At 49.0% G+C, this 22459-nt stretch overlaps 1 protein-coding gene across 1 annotated transcript in view; it reads left to right on the plus strand.

Moving 5' to 3' along the window:
• Window positions 1–22459, plus strand: part of LOC311226146 (FRAS1-related extracellular matrix protein 1-like) — a gene marked incomplete at its 3' end in the record, with an annotated part of 90177 nt that overhangs the window by 12446 nt on the left and 55272 nt on the right. Inside the window, exons 3-4 of the mRNA XM_084311520.1 lie at window positions 2596–2860; window positions 21830–22250. Of these exons, the coding sequence (XP_084167646.1) occupies window positions 2596–2860; window positions 21830–22250 (686 nt within the window). The remainder of the gene's footprint in view (window positions 1–2595; window positions 2861–21829; window positions 22251–22459) is intronic.

Consider the following 22459-nt stretch of genomic DNA (forward strand, 5'->3'; position numbering starts at 1 on the left):
AAGCATAGCTTCATAGGTTAGTTGCCTTAGTAGTGAGTACACGGTACACATAAACACCATGATGTTTCTCACACAACAACCAGATCAATACATCACGATCTGCACGGAGAAGCTAACTGCCAGTGACAAAAACAGCTCACACATAACCCGCAACGTATCCCAAATGCATTGCAACAACACACGTTTTGGGAAAAAACACCGTTATTCACAATACATTTAGCAAAGTAAAACCAGAAGACGTGTTATGAGGTCTGGCCAACCCCGTACCTACCCGGAACGCAGATCAGCGAAGTGCAGTCACAAGACACCGTAGAACACAGCCGACCTGTGTTGTTCGATCCGGGCAGCGTCGCCGCTCCAACCAGTCGCTACAGTCCTCTTTGTTGACGCAATCCCCGTCCAGGCTCAGGGCAGGGTCGACGAAACATCCCCTGTCAAGGATGACGTCGCGGTCAAGAGTGTAAAACATGTTAAAATCAAAGCACGTTCAACAGAATAGCATCAAGCCAACGGCGATCAGAAGCGAGCTCCGGCGGCGCGCGAGAAGCTAAGCTACCCCGCGCCAGCCATGGCCCTAGCAGCAAGCTAACGTTTACCCAGCGACCACGACATGCTAGCCCCGCAGCTAACAGCTGACTGGCTAATAGTAGGCCTTAAGCAGGCCATGCAGCGATCCAGCAGGCTAACGCAGCAGTTAACAGCTGACTGGCTAACCGTAAGCTATGAACATGTAAACAATGACATAACACTCACCCAGACAGGCCGCCGTTCTGAACCTCTCCTCACTTTTTAAGAGAAAAGAGAAAACAAGACGTCAACACCGCTTCACAACGGTGAACATCCGGCGGAATCAGCACAGTACCAACTGGCCTGTGTAGCTGACTTCGAACATGAATCTGCCGCTATCGCACATTACATGCACATATCCCCTCGTGAAGGAATACTCTCATTTGGATATGAAAGATGGGGTCTTAACACGGTGACAGAGAGAATCCACTCGTCCAGAACACACAGGGATCACCAGTGTCAATGGTCGCGGCCCACTAGTTAAAACTATAATGGTCTCCAGACCAAGGCCTTCTGTCGCCTAGGCGGCTAAACAAAGGACCCTAGCCTGGGGCCGGTTTCCATAAACTTTGTCAAGTAGCCCCCATAGCACTAACAGACAAGTGGAGCCCGCCAGCAAACACTACTCACCCAACCTGGAACGCACCGCTTCTCACAACAGCGGCATGTCCGACAGTTCAGCTGTGGCCTGACAGGTTTCACCCCAACAAACACAGCAAGGAACTGCAGTTGAGAAGCATGCAGCGGCGTGCTCCCAATACGAAAACCGGTGGAGGGTTTTTAGAATGATCATCATCTTCTAGACACTCCAGTACGAAGACAATATCGCCGTATTTTCTCGAAAATAGTGAGAGAGAAAATAAAGATATGATGTCAACGTATCCTTGTTTCCCAAGCTGTTCCTAATCCAATTTCTTCCATCATGGTGTCAAGTGTGGGGATCTACCGAGGCACTTCTTCCTTGTGGTGAAAGCGAGAAGGAGGAGAGCAGGTGACCACACACCTGCTTATGAAGGTAAGCTGATGAGGGGTGTGGTCAGACTAATACTGGTATTAGAGGTACATTTGTGGTTTATTCAGTACGCGTGCACGTACGCGAGATAGTGCAGTAGTGATGCCAAGCTAAGCCACTAACGATACAGAACCCTTTCACTGCCACACGACAGCCGGTTAACCCTTTCACTGCCACGCGACAGAAGGTTAACCCTTTACTATCACACAACCGACGGCGACCGTCGGTTGTGTGATAGTAAAGGGTTAACCTTCTGCCGCGTGGCAGTGAAAGGGTTAAATTGCTCGTTCTCAGCTTGATACGATTCATCAAATGTCCAATCTATAACGAATTTCCTTTGCTCATGAAATGCTTAAGATGTTAAATATATGAATTCTGATTCTGTTTTTGTCCTCTCCACACTGATGCTTCGCAAGTCGCACAAACAAAGTCTGGCAAATACTGTACTGTGGACAAATACTGTACTGTACTATATATAATCCTCTACTGTCCTATAATATAATCCTCCTCTCACGGCGGCTGGGTGGCGCAGCGGACATTGCACTCGTCACCAACGCAAGAGACACCGGGTTCAACTCCGGCTGTCGGCGTTGCCTCCGGCTTGGGCCGGCCGTCATACTAACTCAATTAGCAGAGTTAGCGGGTGAAAGTCGATGGGTGTTAGTCTGGTCGTTGTGGACAGCGACCCCTACAGGTCGGTTGGGGGACGCCTGCACAGCAGAGACAGGAAGTGGCGGGGGCAGCGTGAGCCTCCCACACGTTACACCTCGACACTGAGAGTCCACGCTGGCAGGTGAAAAGATGTGACAGGCTGCCTCCTTGTGTACCGGAGGGGACACGTGATGCAAGGCTTCTAGCCTCCCTACAACCGGCCAGTGGGGGGCATATGCGAGCAACGTTCAAGACAGGGGAGGGGAGAATTGGCACAGCGGGTAATTGGGATGGGAGAAAAAATTGAAAAAGAGGAGAAAAAGTGGATCAAATAAATAACCCTCCTCTCACCGTGACGCCCCCAGGGGACATCGTGCTGGCGACCCGGCCGGTCAGCCTGATGGAGGGGGAGAGGGTGGTCCTGACCACGGACATCCTGCTGGCCACAGACGGGGCGGGCCGGCCGGAGGAGCTGGTCTACACCGTGTCCGTCCCCCCGAGACACGGCCACGTCCACCACGTCCAGCAGCCCGGCGTCACCCTGCTCAGCTTCACGCAGCTGGACCTGGCCGCCCACCGGGTCTGCTATACCCACGACAACAGCCACACCTCCCAGCTGGACTCCTTCAGGTAACAGCCACGCCTCCTTCAGGTAACAGGCCACGCCTCCTTCAGGTAACAGCCACGCCCCCTTCAGGTAACAGGTCACGCCCCCTTCAGGTAACAGCCACGCCTCCTTCAGGTAACAGCTACACCTCCTTCAGGTAACAGCCACGCCTCCTTCAGGTAACAGCCACGCCTCCTTCAGGTAACAGGCCACGCCCCCTTCAGGTAACAGGTCACGCCCCCTTCAGGTAACAGCCACGCCTCCTTCAGGTAACAGCTACACCTCCTTCAGGTAACAGCCACGCCTCCTTCAGGTAACAGCCACGCCTCCTTCAGGTAACAGCCACGCCTCCTTCAGGTAACAGCTACACCTCCTTCAGGTAACAGCCATGCCTCCTTCAGGTAACAGCCACGCCTCCTTCAGGTAACAGGCCACGCCTCCTTCAGGTAACAGCCACGCCCCCTTCAGGTAACAGCCACGCCTCCTTCAGGTAACAGCCACGCCTCCTTCAGGTAACAGCCACGCCTCCTTCAGGTAACAGCTACACCTCCTTCAGGTAACAGCCATGCCTCCTTCAGGTAACAGCAACGCCTCCTTCAGGTAACAGGCCACGCCTCCTTCAGGTAACAGCCACGCCCCCTGCAGGTAACAGCCACGCCTCCTTCAGGTAACAGGCCACGCCTCCTTCAGGTAACAGCCACGCCTCCTTCCGGTAACAGGCCACGCCCCCTTCAGGTAACAGCTACACCTTCTTCAGGTAACAGCCACGCCCCCTTCAGGTAACAGCCACGCCTCCTTCAGGTAACAGGCCACACCGCCTTCAGGTAACAGCCACGCCCCCTTCAGGTAACAGCCACACCTTTTTCAGGTAAAAGCCACGCCTCCTTCAGGTAACAGCCACGCCCCCTTCAGGTAAAAGCCACGCCTCCGCCACTGTCGGTTCACAAGTTTGTAAGTTAACTTTTGGCCCGTTTGTTGTGTTTTGTTTTCTTTCTTTCTTTCTTTCTTTCTTTCTTTCTTTCTTTCTTTCTTTCTTTCTTTCTTTCTTTCTTTCTTTCTTTCTTTCTCTTTTTCTTTTTCTTTTTCTTTTTTTGAACCTGAAAGACGACACACATTCACAAACACAGATCACTTTGAGACGTGTGGAGCGTTGTTGTGTGACTGCAGATCTGAGGCAGGTGACATCTCATCGTGTTTAGCCTGTTAGCTTCCATAGTTGCCTGCTAATCACCATTTCAGGCGGGTTATTTTAGTTTTGAGTATAGTGTTGCCGTGTGTGTGTCTTGAGTGCGTTTTACGGCTTGGGGTCCAGTAAAAAATCAGTTGTATAACTTAAAAAATACAAACACATGGTTGTCAATCTGCATCCGTTTTTTTGTTATATAAGATAAGTGTAGCCGGGCTCGTATTGCCATCCTCTGCGTTTTGTTAAACTTCGATGGCCCGAGTGAGTTTTGAACCCAGGTCGCGAGTAGCTTATTCCCAGCGGAAGAGTGCGCGTTTTCTCTGATTGGCCATGACGCCCATGTGACCACGGCAGCGCGGAAATAGGCTGTCTATTGCCATTCTCTAAGACAAAATCTAACCTTAACCAGCTCCTTAACAGCGCCTAAACTTAACCCTTCTAACCTTAACCAACTCCGAAACAATGCCTAACCTTAACCATAACCAACTCCGAAACAATGCTTAAAGTTAACATGCCTAAACTTAACCGGCGAAAATGCACGTTAAAAAAAAAGAAAAAAAAAATTGAAGGGATTCGAACTTGTCACCAACAGACCGCAGGACCGCAGCGCTGCCAGTTGAGCTAAGCATCGAATGAAAAACATCTGGGATTACGGCTACATAATGCCGCAAGCTCTGCCGCTCCGCTCTGCGGCTGCCGCGCTGCCGCGGGGCGTGTCGCAGCCAATCAGGGAAAACGCGGAAGCACTCGGCAGCACTCTTCCGCTGGGAATAAGCTATAGGCATCCAGGTCGGCCGCACCGCGGGCGACATCACCTCTTGGTAGTGTGTCTGTATGCCTTTTAAGGGTGGATGAGTTTACTTGCAGTACTGCTACGTGCCACAGTCACTTCACAACACTTGAAGTCCATTGTGACTGTGGATATACTCACGGATCTCCGTTACATAAGGATAAGTGCTCAATGCACTTATGGGGGGGTCGCCAGATGAGTAAAAAAATCCTAAAAAATATATATATATCCTAAAAAATCAAATAATAATTCAAAAAAAATATATAATAATAATAATTGTTATGCAGTCAGGCCACTGAACTCAGAAGCAGGCCAGGCCAGTGTTTCTAGTTGCAGCAGCGCAATAGTTAGATAACCTAGGTGGGGAACAACCAGGAGATCACTGTAACTCACACAAGTTTGATCTCAAGTGACTACCTGGTAAAATAAAGGTTAAATAAAATAAAAATCTCTCTCTCTCTCTCTCTCTCTCTCTCTCTCTCTTGCTCTCACACACACACAAAGGGAGCCGCATGTGATTGGTGGAGGCGGGACCCTTACAAAAAACTGTTGTTGCTAATCATTGACACATGCTAGCCTGTAATAATCCCCCCCAGAAAAATCTACTTTGCATTTGATATATTGCAAATATATGCCATCACACACACTGGCATTTAAAGGGTTAGAATTATAAAATGAATATGTGGTGTTATGATCAGGGCTGAAGTTGAATAAAAGATTTATTTTTTTCAATCTGACATTACAAAAAAACGTAAAATCCATCTAAATCAGTGTTGTTGCTAATCATACATATATGCTAGCCTGTTTTTTTAGCAATCATTTGTGATGCCATCACAAACACTGGCATTTAAAGGGTAAAAAAAAAAAAAAATCCTGCACCAGAATGCAGGAAATTAAGTCTTTGTAACAAAAAAATTCCTGGTGGGGGACCCCCAGACCCCCTGCTTAAAAAGTGGCCAGACTGGGGCTATATTTTGCACTATATTTCCTGGCCTGAATGATTTCCCCAGTCCGGCCCTGGTTAAAAGCCTCCAATGCTTATTAGTGTGTGTGCGTTTGAACGTTTGCATGTTTCAACCATACATTTCCATTTATAAAAAAAAATATATATATATATATATTATAATTTTTTTTTTACCTCCTATAATACATTTACATTTACATTTAGTCATTTAGCTGACGCTTTTATCCAAAGCGACTTACAAGTTCTGTACGACAGGTCATCAGGAAGGGTACAATTCTATCAGCTGAGTAACAATGTTCATCAAAGTGTTGCGTGTTACAGTGTAGGTTATAGTTTATTAGGACATGTGCATGACAGTAAGGTTAGTTAGGGTTAGATTTTAATTTTTTAAAAATTTCATTATTTCAGATAATGGTTGAAGAAGTGCGTCTTTAGTCGACGGCAAAAGATTGGACGGGATTCGGCTGTCCTAACTGTGGTGGGTAGTTCATTCCACCATTGTGGGGCAAGGACTGAGAATAGGCGACTTCTCTTTGATGACCCTCCCGGAGCTTGGATAGGAGTAGGTCTGAGGCGGCCAGAAGATGCAGAGCGTAGGGGTCTTGAGGGTGTGTAGTTAGAGACCATTGACCGGAGGTAGGCGGGAGCGGTTCCCTTTGCCGCACGGTATGCCAGGTCGGGGGCCTTGAAGTGGATACGTGCAGCAATGGGGAGCCAGTGCAGGTCCCTGAGAAGTGGGGTGACATGGGCCAACTTCGGTAGGTTTGAGATCAGGCGGGCCGCTGCGTTCTGAATGAGTTGAAGAGGCTTGGTGGCAATGGCCGGGAGGCCAGCAAGTATTGCGTTGCAGTAGTGGAGGCGGGAGATGACTGTTGATTGGACGAGGAGTTGCGTGGCTTCTTTTGTCAGGAAGGGGCGGATCCTTCTGACGTTGCTCAGGAGGAATCTGCAGGTTGTCGCTGCGTGAGCAGAGAAGTTCAACTGGTCATCGAGGACAACACCAAGGTTTTTGGCGGTCGGGACGCGGTCACAGCTGCATTCTCGACTGTGATGGAGAGGTCGGTCAGGGGGGAGGATTTGGCCGGCAGGTGGAGCAATTCTGTTTTTCTTAGGTTCAGTTTGAGGTGGTTGGTCGTCATCCAGGCGGAGATGTCAGACAGACAGGCCGAGATCTGCTCAGAGACGTGGATATCTGAGGGAGGGAAGGAGAGGAAGAGTTGAGTATCATCGGCATAACAATGATATGAGAAGCCATGAGACGTGATAATGTTACCCAGTGATTTAGTGTAGAGGGAGAAGAGAAGGGGTTCTAGGACCGAGCCCTGGGGGACTCCCGTCCGCAGGGGGCCGGTGGCCGACATAATAGTGCGGGTCGTGGCTCTCTGACACCGTTATTTGGGGGTCGCGCCTGAAAATTTTGGGAACCCCTGGCTTAGGTCACGGTGTTCAGTGTCGGTTTCCTCCAAAAGTGCAACAAACTGTCTGTGATTCAATGCTCTCGCCCGGATGAAGTTAACCACTTCAGTTACAACATCAACAACATGATTAATGTTTAACACTGACTTACACAACACCTCCTGATGTATAATACAATGCAAACATGTCCATTTCTGCCCAGGGTTAATTTCTGTCACTTTATCCTGCATTCTCTTCAAATGTCCAACATTTTGCCCCGTCAGGTTTGGACAACCATCCGTTGTCACACCAGCCAGCTTGTCCCATTTAAGTCCCAACATGTCCAAACATGCATTTACCTCCGTGAACAAATCACTCCCGGTTGTTGTCCCTTTCATTGACTGCATGGCTGCCAGCTCCTCCGTGATTTTAAAGTCTGCAGTTATCCCACGTAAGAAGCTGAGCAGCTGGGCAGTGTCACGTACATTGCAGCTCTCATCCAAAGCCAGGGAAAATAGTCAAAGTTGACCGCTCTGTTCTTCAGCTGAAGCTCCAGATTTTGTGCGATGTCCTCAACCCTCCTCGTTACAGTGCGTTCTCAAATGCGCCTTTTTTTCTCCTGGCATATTAGTGCTGCAGAGTCCAACAAACACTGCAGCACTAATATGCCAGGAGAAAAAAAGGTATGTATTTCTCTTCATGTTTGGTCACGCAGTGGCGATTCAAATTGTAATCTTTGAATAGGGCGACCTGTGTACCACAAACTAAGCACACCGCTTTACCTTTGACTTCTGTAAATAAATATTTAGCAGTCCATATCTTGTTGAAAACACGGCATTCGATATACATTTTTCTTTTCTTGGCATGAGCTGACATTTGGATGGTTAGCTGCAGGCAGTGGTGCAGTGGTGGACGTATTTGAACACACCTGGCGTCGTATTTGAACACACCTGACGACATGAGCTATTGTTATGCAAAGTAGCCAGGTGTCGAATGGAACGCATTCCGGAGTGCAGACTCACGGCGTGCTCCTGCTCAAAGAAGTTTGGTACTGGGCGGCCGGGTAGCACAGCGGACTAAGCGTCTGTCTACCACCGCAGAGACACTGGTATCGAATCCGGCTGTCGGCGGTGCCTCCGGCTTGGCCGGTCGTCATACTGACACAATTGCCGGTGTTAGCGGGTGGGAAGCCGGTGGGGTGGTATTCTGGTCGTTGTAAACAGCGACTCCTACAGGTCGGTCGGGGCGCCTGTTCAGCGGGGATGGGATCTGTTGAGGTAGTGTGATCCTCCCACGCGTTACACTTCACCAATGAGAGTCCTCGCTGTCAGGTGAAAAGAGGCTGCTGGCTGTCTCCTATGTATCGGAGGAAGCATGTGATAGACTTCAGGGCTCCCTAGACCAGCCAGTGGGGGGCACATGCGCGCAACGACCAGGAAGGGGAGGGGGGATTGGCATAACGACTGAATTGGGATGGGAGGAAAAGACAGAAAAATAGGAGGAGAAAAAGTGGATAAAAAAAAATAGGTTTGGTACACCATTCTGATTGGCCGTAGGCCGTAAATTGCCCAGGTCTGGTGTAGATAGATAGATGCTACATGTCCTATTACCACATGGCCCCTAATGACACCACAACCCAACATGTAGATAGATAGATGCTACATACCTACCACATGGCCCCTAATGACACCACAACCCACCGTGTAGATATATAGATGCTATACCCTACCACATGACCCCTAATGACACCACAACCCACCGTGTAGATAGATAGATGCTACATACCCTACCACATGGGCCCTAATGACACCACAACCCACCGTGTAGATATATATATGCTACATACCCACCACATGACCCCTAATGACACCACAACCCACCATGTAGATATATATATGCTACATACCCACCACATGACCCCTAATGACACCACAACCCTCCCTCATCTTTTTCTGCCGAAGACTTTGCGATCTTCTTTGAGGAAAAAGTGGAGAACATCCGCAGCTCCTTCTCCCAACCCCCACCCATTCCAAATGCTGAATCGAGAACCTCATCCTTCACTCTGTCATCTTTCTCTCCCATTACAGAAGCCGAGACCCTGACACTGGTAATGTCGAACCGTCCAACTACATGCCAGCTGGACCAGCTACCCTCCCCACTCCTCCAGACCATAGCACCGGACATCCTCCCATTCCTAACTGCAACCATCAACTCCTCACTCAACTCGGGGGTGGTCCCCACCTCCCTAAAACAAGCCAGAGTCACGCCCCTCGTAAAAAAACCAACCCTGAACCCCACCGTCATAGCCAACTATCGCCCTGTCTCTCTTCTCTCCTTCCTTTCTAAAACACTTGAACGTGCTGTATCCAACCAACTTACTGCTTATCTCTTACAGAATGACCTCCTAGACCCCAATCAGTCTGGCTTCCGGACTGGCCACTCCACAGAAACGGCCCTCATTGCGGTCACAGAGGCACTTCACTTAGCAAAAGCGAAAGGCCTCTCCTCTGTCCTGATTCTCCTAGATCTATCTGCAGCCTTCGACACAGTCAACCATCAGATCCTCCTCGCGGCCCTCGCAGGAATGGGAGTGGCTGGATCTGCGCTGACATGGCTGACATCATACCTCAATGACCGCTCCTACCAAGTGTCATGGAGAGGGACTCTGTCGGCCACCCGCCCCCTCCGGACGGGTGTCCCCCAGGGCTCGGTCCTAGGACCCCTTCTCTTCTCCCTCTACACTAAATCACTGGGTAACATTATCACGTCTCATGGCTTCTCATATCATTGTTATGCCGATGATACTCAACTCTTCCTCTCCTTCCCTCCCTCAGATATCCACGTCTCTGAGCGGATCTCGGCCTGTCTGTCCGACATCTCCGCCTGGATGACGACCAACCACCTCAAACTGAACCTAAGCAAAACAGAATTGCTCCACCTGCTGGCCAAATCCTCCCCCCTGACCGACCTCTCCATCACAGTCGAGAATGCAGCTGTGACCGCGTCGCCGACCGCCAAGAACCTTGGTGTTGTCCTCGACGACCAGTTGAACTTCTCTGCTCACATCGCAGCGACAACCAGAACCTGCAGATTCCTCCTGAGCAACGTCAGAAGGATACGCCCCTTCCTGACAAAAGAAGCCACCCAACTCCTCGTCCAATCAACAGTCATCTCCCGCCTCGACTACTGCAACGCACTGCTAGCTGGCCTCCCGGCCACTGCCACCAAGCCTCTTCAACTCATTCAAAATGCAGCGGCCCGCCTGATCTCAAACCTACCGAAGTCGGCCCATGTCACCCCACTTCTTAGGGACCTGCACTGGCTCCCCATTACTGCACGTATCCGCTTCAAGGCCCTCGACCTAGCATACCGTGCGGCAAAGGGAACCGCTCCCGCCTACCTCCGGTCAATGGTCTCTAACTACACACCCTCAAGACCCCTACGCTCTGCATCTTCTGGCCGCCTCAGACCTACTCCTATCCAAGCTCCGGGAGGGTCATCAAAGAGAAGCCGCCGTTTCTCAGTCCTTGCCCCACAATGGTGGAATGAACTACCCACCCCAGTTAGGACAGCCGAATCCCGTCCAATCTTTCGCCGTCGACTAAAGACTCACTTCTTCAACCATTATCTGAAATGATAAAAAAAAAAAAAAAAAAAAAAACTAACCCCGACTAACCTTAATGTCATGCACTTGTCCTAATAAACTAACCTACACTGTAACACGAAACACTTTGATGAACATTGTTACTCAGCTGATAGAGTTATACCCTTCTTGCTGTCTTGTCGCACAGAACTTGTAAGTCGCTTTGGATAAAAGCGTCAGCTAAATGACTAAATGTAAATGTAAATGTAGATGCTACATACCCTACCACATGGCCCCTAATGACACCACAACTCAACATGTAGATAGATAGATGCTACATACCCTACCACATGGCCCCTAATGGCACCACAACCCACCATGTAGATAGATAGATGCTACATACCCTACCACATGACCCCTAATGACACCACAACCCACCATGTAGATAGATAGATGCTACATACCCTACTACCACATGGCCCCTAATGACACCACAACCCACCCTGTAGATAGATAGATGCTACATACTCTACCACATGGCCCCTAATGGCCACCACAACCCACCGTGTAGATCAGTGGTGCCCAACCAGTCGATCGCGATCGACATGTAGATCGCGGGCTGATTTCAAGTAGATCTTGATTAATAAAATTAGATTATAAAAAAATTAAATCATTTTTTTTTGCAAAATCAACTCTACCTCTCCTTGTTAACTACAACAAGCAATGCTGTTTGTTATTTAAGATGAGGTCGGACTCGGCACTGACAGATTTGTGTTCATTATGCTGCTTTTATAAAGCCTCAAATGACGGCTTACAATATACAATTTTGGCTGGTAGCTCTCGGCTAGGTGGTAAATTAAAAAGTAGATCTTGGTTCAAAAACGGTTGGGCACCCCTGGTGTAGATAGATAGATGCTACATACTCTACCACATGGCCCCTAATGACACCACAACCCACCGTGTAGATAGATAGATGCTACAAGCTCACACAGAAGTATATCTTAATTAATATACAAAACAGAAGTCATAGAGACTTGAAATACTTTGATTCGGTTGATGATATTTGGCCACACAGTGTGAAACTGTGCGTACTCGGGTGCAGTAAATGATGGGTTACCTGTCCATACTGTCCATACCTCTGACAGGGATGTTATTATCACCAGCATCTTGCTTGAAAAAGTATATCACACACAACATTTAGCCACAGTGAGAACTGGGCAGTGAGAAGAGAGGAAAAAACACAAGTGTCAAGAGATGAGAAGCTTTTTTTTTCAGTACGTTTATCTGCTTTTCCTGCCAATTTGGCAGGCGACATGCTTTGGGTTGGAGGTCAGGGAGAGAGAGAGAGAGAGAGAGAGAGAGAGAGAGAGAGAGAGAGAGAGAGAGAGAGAGAGAGAGAGAGAGAGAGAGAGAGAGAGAGAGAGAGAGAGAGAGAGAGAGAGAGAGGGGGAGGGGGGGAGGGGAGAGAGCATGTATGGCTGACCTGTTCTCCTTCTCAGTTCCCTGGTGTGTCTGAGAGACCCAGGGTTTGTCACCCGCGCTGGCTGGCTGGCTGGCTGGCTGGCTGGCTGGCTGGCTGGCTGGCTGGCTGGCTGGCTGGCTGGCTGGCTGGCTCAGACCTCAGGGTTTAGCTTGGAGCCAGCAATTTTTCTGCAGCCAAGCCAGGCCAGTTGGCCAGTTAGTCAGCCAGACAACCAGCCAGCCAGCCAGCCAGCCAGCCAGCCAGACAGACAACCAGCCAGCCAGCCAGCCAGCCAGCCAACCAGCCAGCCAGCCAGCCAGCCAGACAACCAACCAGCCAGCCAGTCAGTCAGCCAGACAACCAGCCAGCCAGCCAGCCAGCCAGCCAGCCAGCCAGACAGACAACCAGCCAGCCAGCCAGCCAGCCAGACAGACAACCAGCCAGCCAGCCAGCCAGCCAGACAACCAGCCAGCCAGCCAGTCAGTCAGCCAGACAACCAGCCAGCCAGCCAGTCAGTCAGCCAGACAACCAGACAGCCAGCCAGCCAGCCAGACAGACAACCAGCCAGCCAGCCAGCCAGACAACCAGCCAGCCAGCCAGCCAGCCAGTCAGTCAGCCAGCCAGTCAGACACTCAGCCAGCCAGCCAGCCAGACAGACAACCAGTCAGCCACACACACAAGAGCTCAGCGGTTTGAATGTAGCACGGAATGTAATTCACAAACACGCAATCACACAGTATGCTTTGCGTTTTAAGACACGTAGAGCACTGTGTGCGGATCTGGGAGGTGAGGAAAGCACAGGTAACTCTCATCATGTTTAGCCTGTCAGCTTCCATAGTTGCCTGCTAATAGAATAGAATATAATAGAAATAGAAATAGAATAGAAATAGAATAGAAATCCTTTAATCATCCCGAGGGAAATTTGGCACTACAAATCGCTCACAGTAAACATTTAGGTAGGCAAAGCAAAAGTCACGAATAAGAATTAAAAAGAAAATAAGCCTAAGAATAAAGAATAAAATAAGCCTTAGAATAAAATAATAATAATAAAATACATGAATCACCTTTCCAGACTGTTATTTTAGTTTTTAGTATAGTGTTGTGTTTACCTTGGGACTCCCATGGACAGTAATCCATCCAAAAGGGCATGAAGAGACCTCAGGTTTGTTTGTGTGACGTGTCTCCATCATGGCTTCATCTTCGCTGTATATCTTTTATTATGTTTGGGGAGAGGATGCAGAAGGCAGGATCTCTGATTATCTTTCTTCTGAAAATTAAGAAGAGACTTTATTATTATTATTATTATTATTATTATTATTATTATTATTATTATTATTATTATTATTATTATTATTATTATTATTATTATTATTATTATTATTATTATTATTATTATGACTTTATTTTAGCTCAAAGAATCATTGAGAGAAGCCCTTAATAATAATAATAATAATAATAATAATAATAATAATAATAATAATAATAATAATAATAATAATAATAATAATAATAATAATAATAATAATAATAATAATAATAATAATAATAATAATAATAATAAAAAATTCAATTTGTAACACACTTTATATTTGTGACAATCTCAAAGTGCTACAGGAGATAAAGATAAAAAATGTCATTAATAAAAACAATTAAAATGAATAAAACAACCAATGAAATGGAAGAAAGATACAGATCAAAATCTAAAAAGAAATTATAATAAAAGAATACTTCAGGCAAATGCCTTGTTTTTAGGCCCTTTTAAAAACATCAACTGTGGTGCTATCAGATGGTCGGGGAGGGCATTCCCTTATTTACAATGATGTCAAGATATGAAATAAACAGTTAACAAACTGTGGGATGGGAGACCAAAGGACTACATTTAGTGTGAATTAGTATCCAGTGGCCACTGGCTGTGACTTGACCCTGCAGTATACTGTACCACCTGTAAGATCCTGATCAAACTGGCCAGTATCACGTCTTCATCTGTTTTGGCTCTCCATCCAATTCCTCTGCGTTGTGTCATTTTAATGGTCCTGACGTCTCCGATACTGGCAGATAAGATCCTTATCTCTCCCCGTTAGTGCAATCCATAAACCACAATAATTCTCCACCTCCGTAAGAATTCGACACTCCGACAACGTGAAATACCTTACAAGGAAAAGCGTGGTTTTATTGCTATAAACAGAAACCTCAGCTCAGATGTTAACAGATTGTATTGTCCTTGAAGAATCTATTCTAATGATCTTTCGGTGTGTTCGTCTATCTAATGATCTTTCAGTCCAGTCTATTGTCCCTCAGTCTCTCAGTCCAACAGTGGTCAGGCCTGTTCGTTAGCCAAGACCATCCTCGTGGTAGCCGAAGCTACTGATGATGTGGCATTCTCCCCCCCCCCCTCCCCCTCTGCGATAAGAGGAGAGAGAGAGTCTCTCCTGGTTTCTTCCCTCTTAGTCTCAGCCAGATTTTAGTCTGCCTTACACCCGGAAACACCGTTCGACTCATAGATCCTCGCCGTAGCAACGATAGCCCACCCCTTTCTGGTTGTCATGTGCCGCGTTGTCATGTGCCGCGTTGTCATGACAACTGCTAAACGTTCACACATTAAAATGCAGTTTCTACTGTTTCATTAAAATAAACCGCTCTCTCGGGGCGGTTAGGTGGCCGAGCGGAGATTGCGTTCGTCACCAGCCCCGGAGCTGTGAGCTGGATTCGCCTGTTCGAATCCAGCTCACAGCTCCGGGGTTGTCACCAGCTTGGCTGGCCGTCTGCACTAATACAATTGGCTGTATTAGAGGGTGGGAGAAGCTGGCGGGGTGGGTCCGGGTCGTTGTAAACAGCGACTCCTACAGTTCGGTCGGGGCGCCTGCTAAGCGCGGATAGGACTCGAGGGGGATAGTGTGGTCCTCCCACACGCTACGCCCTCTCGATGAGAATCCGCGCTGCCAGGTGAAAAGAAGCGGTGATTGGCTGGAAGTGTCGGAGGAAGCACGTGGTAGCCTCCACTCTCCCAGATGATCTGACTGTGGGGGGTAAGTGCGCAGCGACCAGGAAGGGACTGGGAATTGGCATATGACTAACATTGGGATGGGAGAAAATCGGAGGAAAAATGGAGGGGGAAAAAGACCAATAAAAAAAAAATAAAAAAAATAAACCGCTCTCCCTCGCTCTGGGAGACACTTGCTCTTATCTCAGATGTTCTCACAAGGAATGTCAACAAACATTCTCTCGCTGGCAGTGTGGTGCTCTGCTAAGCCAAACACATTTCTGCCCTCTCTGACCTGGCACTGTTAGATGCTACCATCTTCCCCCAATCTATACATCACATACATTGAAAAAGCACCCCAAATCCCTCATTCCCCCCTTTGATTCTTAATCAACCTTCAGAATCATAAATCATTATTTGGTTTTTTAATTAATTATGCCAAAAATAGCCTGTAGTTGAAGCAAACCAACCCCATCTCTTGTGCACAAGAAACGAAGACGGCCCACGGTCAACCCAGTGATCTTGCTGCCTGATGTCTGTTTGCGCCCCCCTTCGTGCACAAAGGGAACCGAAACCGACCACCAAAACCAACAACATCCAACGACTCATCACAATTGGAGCTCCTCTGTCTGCTCCCAATAATTCTATCCTGTTGTTTTACTGTTTTCCCTCCTTTCAACCTTCTATATATATATATATCCTTTATACATATATCTTCTATATGAATCCTCCATTTATATCGTTACTCCTAATCAATGAACACCGGACTTCTCGCTGTTGTCTCGTCTCTCGATCTCCTGATTGACTCTGAAAGGAAGTCCCTGTTTGTCCATGATTCACCGCCCATGCTCTGTTGTTTCAAAACGCTCTCTAAACAGCGTCTCCGCAGGGAAGCCCCCTCCGATGTCCGCCTCGTTCTCCCCTGGGCAACACCGCCTGCGACCGCTGGACTCCGCCTCGTTGGCCGTCTCCGCCCCGTCGGTCATCTCCGCCCTGTCGGTCATCTTGGTTGAGGCTCATCTCCACCGCCGTCGGCCCTCTCCAGACTCTGAAAGCAGAAACACCACGCCGGCAGTTTTTCTGTACACTCGACCCTGTGTTTTCTATTAGTCTACCGTGGCTTTGGGCCTGCAGCTCGTTCTCTATATATTTTTTCCTCTGCAAGCCCCTGCCATGGCCACGCCCTTTCAGACTGTTGGACGGTGTGAGTATCCTACAGCCCATGGCGCTATTTGTTCTCTATTAGTCCCCCACCTTCTCAACACCCATATCTAATCCTACAGGGCTGTTCCCTGTTTTGTTGTCTTCCGGCGTGACACCAGCAGCTAAACGATACCCACTCGGCGCTCTACGTTTGTCCCACGGGTGACCCCCAGCGCGCGCCAGTTCTTTCTGGTGACGTGTCCCCTCAAGACTCTGCCTATTTATTAGGTGTGAGAAGGCCCCACTGGAGATCGAACTCCCTCTTATTTCATAATTAAACTTATTTAATTAAACCGCATCTCATCTCTCTGTGCAATTCTTATTTAACCCATTCAATAATTAAACTATTTAATTAAACCTGTATATCGATATTATTATTATGATAATAACATACAACCGAGCATCGCTCTAACATACAACAGAGCAGGTTGGTTCCCTGCCCCTAACTCACATACGTACTCGTACTATCATCTAACATACAACAGAGCTGTCCCGTCGCTCTATACCCTACGGGGCTGTCTACCGTCGCCCTGGAGCTGTCACGTCGCTCTATACCCTACGGGGCTGTCTACCGTCGCCCTGGAGCTGTCACGTCGCTCTATACCCTACGGGGCTGTCTACCGTCGCCCTGGAGCTGTCCCGTCTCTCTATACCCTACGGGGCTGTCTACCGTCGCCCTGGAGCTGTCACGTCGCTCTATACCCTACGGGGCTGTCTACCGTCGCCCTGGAGCTGTCACGTCGCTCTATACCCTACGGGGCTGTCTACCGTCGCCCTGGAGCTGTCCCGTCTCTCTATACCCTACGGGGCTGTCTACCGTCGCCCTGGAGCTGTCACGTCGCTCTATACCCTACGGGGCTGTCTACCGTCGCCCTGGAGCTGTCATGTTGCTCTATACCCTACGGGGCTGTCTACCGTCGCCCTGGAGCTGTCCCGTCACTCTATACCCTACGGGGCTGTCTACCGTCGCCCTGGAGCTGTCACCGTCGCTCTATACCCTACGGGTCTGTCTACCGTCGCCCTGGAGCTGTCACCGTCGCTCTATACCCTACGGGTCTGTCTACCGTCGCCCTGGAGCTGTCACCGTCGCTCTATACCCTACGGGGCTGTCTACCGTCGCCCTGGAGCTGTCACCGTCGCTCTATACCCTACGGGGCTGTCTACCGTCGCCCTGGAGCTGTCACGTCGCTCTATACCCTACGGGGCTGTCTACCGTCGCCCTGGAGCTGTCACCGTCGCTCTATACCCTACGGGGCTGTCTACCGTCGCCCTGGAGCTGTCACCGTCGCTCTATACCCTACGGGGCTGTCTCCGCCGCCCTGGAGCTGTCACCGTCGCTCTATACCACACTTTGAGTTCCTTTACAAAGTTCTCACATACACCACCGTGTATACACACAAGCAGTTGGTAATTTTGAAAAAATTAAACTCCTTAATTAACTTAAACTCTAAATATTCCCCTATGGGTAATGGAAACTCCCCAGCACTACCCCCCCCCCCTCCGCAATTAAACTCCTTAATTAAATTAAACTCTATATCTAATATTATTATTATAATAATAGTCCACTCTCTGTGCTCATTAGATTCACTATTGAATCACTCCCCCACTCCGCCACTAGATGGTAGTACAGGCCTATATCTAAATATTCCCCTATGGGTAATGAAAACTCCCCAGCACTACCCCCTCTCCGCCACTAGGTGGCGACCTACTCCTCCTCTATGGTGGTTTAGTTGACGTGTCACTTCCTGGTTCTTTATCTGTTGTTAACTCCTCGTGGCTCCTTTGCGGCCATCTTTACTCGGTGCAAATGGCTACTCTCTCAACAAACGGCCGCTGCCCTTCCTTCCAAGGCCTAAAAACACAGCTGTTTTTCCTCTTGGTCCTATCCATTATCAGGGGACGCTTTCTCAGACTAATACTCTTGCCTGATCGGACATAATACAATGTACAATCTCCTTTCGACTTTCCTTCTGTTATGAAAACAGTCCCGCCATTAACAATTTTTCAGTCTGGTTCAGCACCCCCCCCCCCTCCTCATCTCTCTCATTATGGCTCCTTCTGCCCTATTTTGCTTTCTTTCGTCATCTATGACTGTTTTGGTTCCCTTTCAGATAACACCTTCGATTTTCAAAACAGTGCCGCTCTGCTGTTATTCAAACCCACTATTACAGCTGGCATTCTCTGTGTCAAACTAATTACGTTTACGGATACACTATTGTTCGTTTTCTTATTGGCTTGTGAAGTTGTTGAGACTCACTTTATCTTTTCACCATCAGTTGTTCTGGTCCATGGCGCTGTTTATCTCTCCCCGTTGTGGGGCTCGCTCGCTGGGTCCATGGCGCTGGCCTTGCTTGCTCGCTGGCTTGGCTCGCGTCCACGGCTACCCCTTCACGCCTCGGCACTGCACACAGTCTCTTCCTTTCAAGCAACTTCAAAGCAAGCAATAATCCGGGTCACGGCACCAACTGTAAGATCCTGATCAAACTGGCCAGTATCACGTCTTCGTCTGTTTGGCCCTCCATCCAATTCCTCTGCGTTGTGTCATTTTAATGGTCCTGACGTCTCCGATACTGGCAGATAAGATCCTTATCTCTTCCCGTTAGTGCAATCCATAAACCACAATAATTCTCCACCTCTGTAAGAATTCGACACTCCGACAACGTGAAATACCTTACAAGGAAAAGCGTGGTTTTATTACTATAAACAGAAACCTCAGCTCAGATGTTAACAGATTGTATTGTCCTTGAAGAGTCTATTCTAATGATCTTTCGGTGTGTTCGTCTATCTAATGATCTTTCAGTCCAGTCTATTGTCCCTCTGTCTCTCAGTCCAACAGTGGCCTGTTCGTTAGCCAAGACCATCCTCGTGGTAGCCGAAGCTACTGATGATGTGGCATTCTCCCCCCCCCCCCCCCCCTCTGCGATAAGAGGAGAGAGAGAGTCTCTCCTGGTTTCTTCCCTCTTAATCTCAGCCAGATTTTAGTCTGCCTTACACCCGGAAACACCGTTCGACTCATAGATCCTCGCCGTAGCAACGATAGCCCACCCCTTTCTGGTTGTCATGTGCCGCGTTGTCATGTGCCGCGTTGTCATGACAACTGCTAACCTTTCACACATTAAAATGCAGTTTCTACTGTTTCATTAAAATAAACCGCTCTCCCTCGCTCTGGGAGACACTTGCTCTTATCTCAGATGTTCTCACAAGGAATGTCAACAAACATTCTCTCGCTGGCAGTGTGGTGCTCTGCTAAGCCAAACACATTTCTGCCCTCTCTGACCTGGCACCGTTAGATGCTACCATCTTCCCCCAATCTATACATCACATACATTGAAAAAGCACCCCAAATCCCTCACACCCTAATACATGAGACGGAAGGAAAAGCTCTCTGGGTATTTATTAACCCTTTCACTGCCACACGACAGAAGGTTAACCCTTTACTATCACACAACCGATGGCGATGCTCCATCATTAGCATCATTAGCTCCGCGGACCTTCTGTGTATTGTCGCAGTGAAAGGGTTAACACAGTGAGGCATCTCAGCCAATGGGAAGGCTCCCTCTCTGTCTGTGGTAGTGAGAATGGTGTCATATGCTGTGTCAAAGGGATGCCAACCAAGTACTGTATGTCACATATGTCAAAATAACTACATGATGTGGTCTCAGAATGTGTGTGTGCGTGCGTGCGTGTGTGTGTGTGTGTGTGTGTGTGTGTGTGTGTGTGTGTGTGTGTGTGTGTGTGTGTGTGTGTGTGTGTGTGTGTGTGTGTGTGTGTGTGTGTGTGTGTGTGTGTGTGTGTGTGTGTCAGCACGGAGGCCTGGCGCGGGGCACCGGGCAGAAGGTGTTTTCGTCACGAAGGCCCCTCCACACTAAGCTGTGTGTTGGTTTGACAGCGGATGATGAATGGGCATTATTAGGAGAATAATAATGTGGGCTGACATGGGTTGCCATGGCGGCCAGAGCGGTGTGTACAGACGGGCATCCCTGGGCACACTTACCCAGCAAATGGGGGCCAGTGCTGGAGCCAGATGTTACGCTGCTTTGGCTGAGCGAAGGGGACCTGTGTGTGTGTGTGTGTGTGAGTGTGTGTGTGTGTGTGTGTGTGTGTGTGTGTGTGTGTGTGTGTGTGTGTGTGTGTGTGTGTGTGTGTGTGTGTGTGTGTGTGTGTGTGTGTGTGTGTGTGTGTGTGTGTGTGTGTGTGTGTGTTGTGGTAGCTGGTGGGGCCTGGGGCAGTACTCAGGGCGGTGTGTGTGAGGCAGATTGACTTGGCAGAGAGTTGAACTGAGGGCAAAAATCTGTCCACACACACACACACACACACACACACACACACACACACACACACACACACACACACACACACACACACACACACACACACACACGTCACAGTAGCATGTGTGCTGTGGATGAGCTGATGAACGCACACCAAGACTCACAAAGGCTGCAAATGGGAGAGAGAGGCCCTTATGAGTGATTTATGACTACGGGGATCGACTCTGCTATCCACATTACTTTATTTATTAATTCATTAATAAGAGGCGGCTGGGTGGCGTAGCGGAGCGGAGATTGCGCTCGTCACCAATGCAAGAGACTCCGGTATCGAATCCCAGTCTCAGCATTGCCTCCGGCTCGGTCCGGCCGTCGTACTGGCTCATTTGGCAGAGTTAGAGGGTGGAAGTCGATGGGTGGTAATCTGGACGTTGGGGACAGCGACCCCTACAGGTCGGTTGGGAGACGCCTGCACAGCAGAGACAGGAAATGGCGGGGGTAGTGTGAGCCTCCCACACGTTACACCTCGCCACTGAGAGTCCGCGCTGGCAGGTGAAAAGATGTGACAGGCTGCCTCCTCGTGTGCCGGAGGGAACACGTGATGCAAGGCTTCTGTCCTCCCTACAACCGGCCAGTGGGGGGCATAGTCGAGCAACGTTCAAGACAGGGGAGGGGAGAATTGGATACACGAAATTGGGAATGGAGGAAAATAGAAAATAAGGAGAAAAAGTGGATCAAATATATTTTTTTATTAATTAATAAATAATCGTGTTAATTTTTTCATAACCACATCGCATATTATTGACATTTATTTTCCCGACGAGGAGAAATGCGGAATCAATAGGAAGAATCAGTCGGTACGTCGATGCTAAACCGGGAATTTAAGAACACGGTCAAATTTACTCACTATGAACTCATATATACGTATATTCAGAGTTAATTATATTGTTTACACTGCCTATTTTTACTTTTTTACTGTACTATAATTTGTGTTGCCTGTATTGATGTCTTTCTACTGTTACCCTGCCCATACATATACCCCCCCTCCCCCACGCTGCTATGATGTCTGAACTTCCCATCCAGGGGATCAATAAAGGAATATCTTAACTCATCGGTGTCACTACTCTATACCTCACTGAGTTCCCACCATTCTCCCCACAGTTTCTCCGTCACCAACGGCGACACGTCCCGAAGCGGTTCCCTCCACTTCGCCATCGCGCACGGCGACCGCATCCCGCCCACCCTCAGCCACAACTCGGGCCTGCAGCTGCAGGACGGCGCCGTTCGGACCATCAGCCCGGCGCACCTGGAGCTCACGGACCCCGACACGGCCGCGGGCAACCTGACCTACGCCGTCACGCAGCCGCCGCAGTACGGCAAGCTGCTCCTGAAGGGATACCCGCTCTCGCCGCCACGCGTCTTCACCCAGACCGACGTCGACAACCTGGACCTGGCCTACCAGCACGTCCCGGGAAGCCCGGCGGAGATCGACAGGTTCTACTTCCTGCCCTCGGACGGCACCAACAGGGGCTATCTGGAGTACGGCCAGCTGAGGGAGGAGCCGGCGGTCTTCAACATACAGGTGAGCCTAGACATACAGGCCCCAACATACAGGTGAGCCTAAACATACAGGCCCCAACATACAGGTGAGCCTAGACATACAGGCCCCAACATACAGGTGAGCCTAGACATACAGGCCCCAACATACAGGTGAGCCTAAACATACAGGCCCCAACATACAGGTGAGCCTAAACATACAGGCCCCAACATACAGGCCCCAACATACAGGCC

The sequence above is a fragment of the Notolepis coatsorum genome (genome assembly GCF_963971535.1).
Source record: "Notolepis coatsorum genome assembly, chromosome: 3".
In the NCBI taxonomy this organism is placed as follows: domain Eukaryota; kingdom Metazoa; phylum Chordata; class Actinopteri; order Aulopiformes; family Paralepididae; genus Notolepis; species Notolepis coatsorum.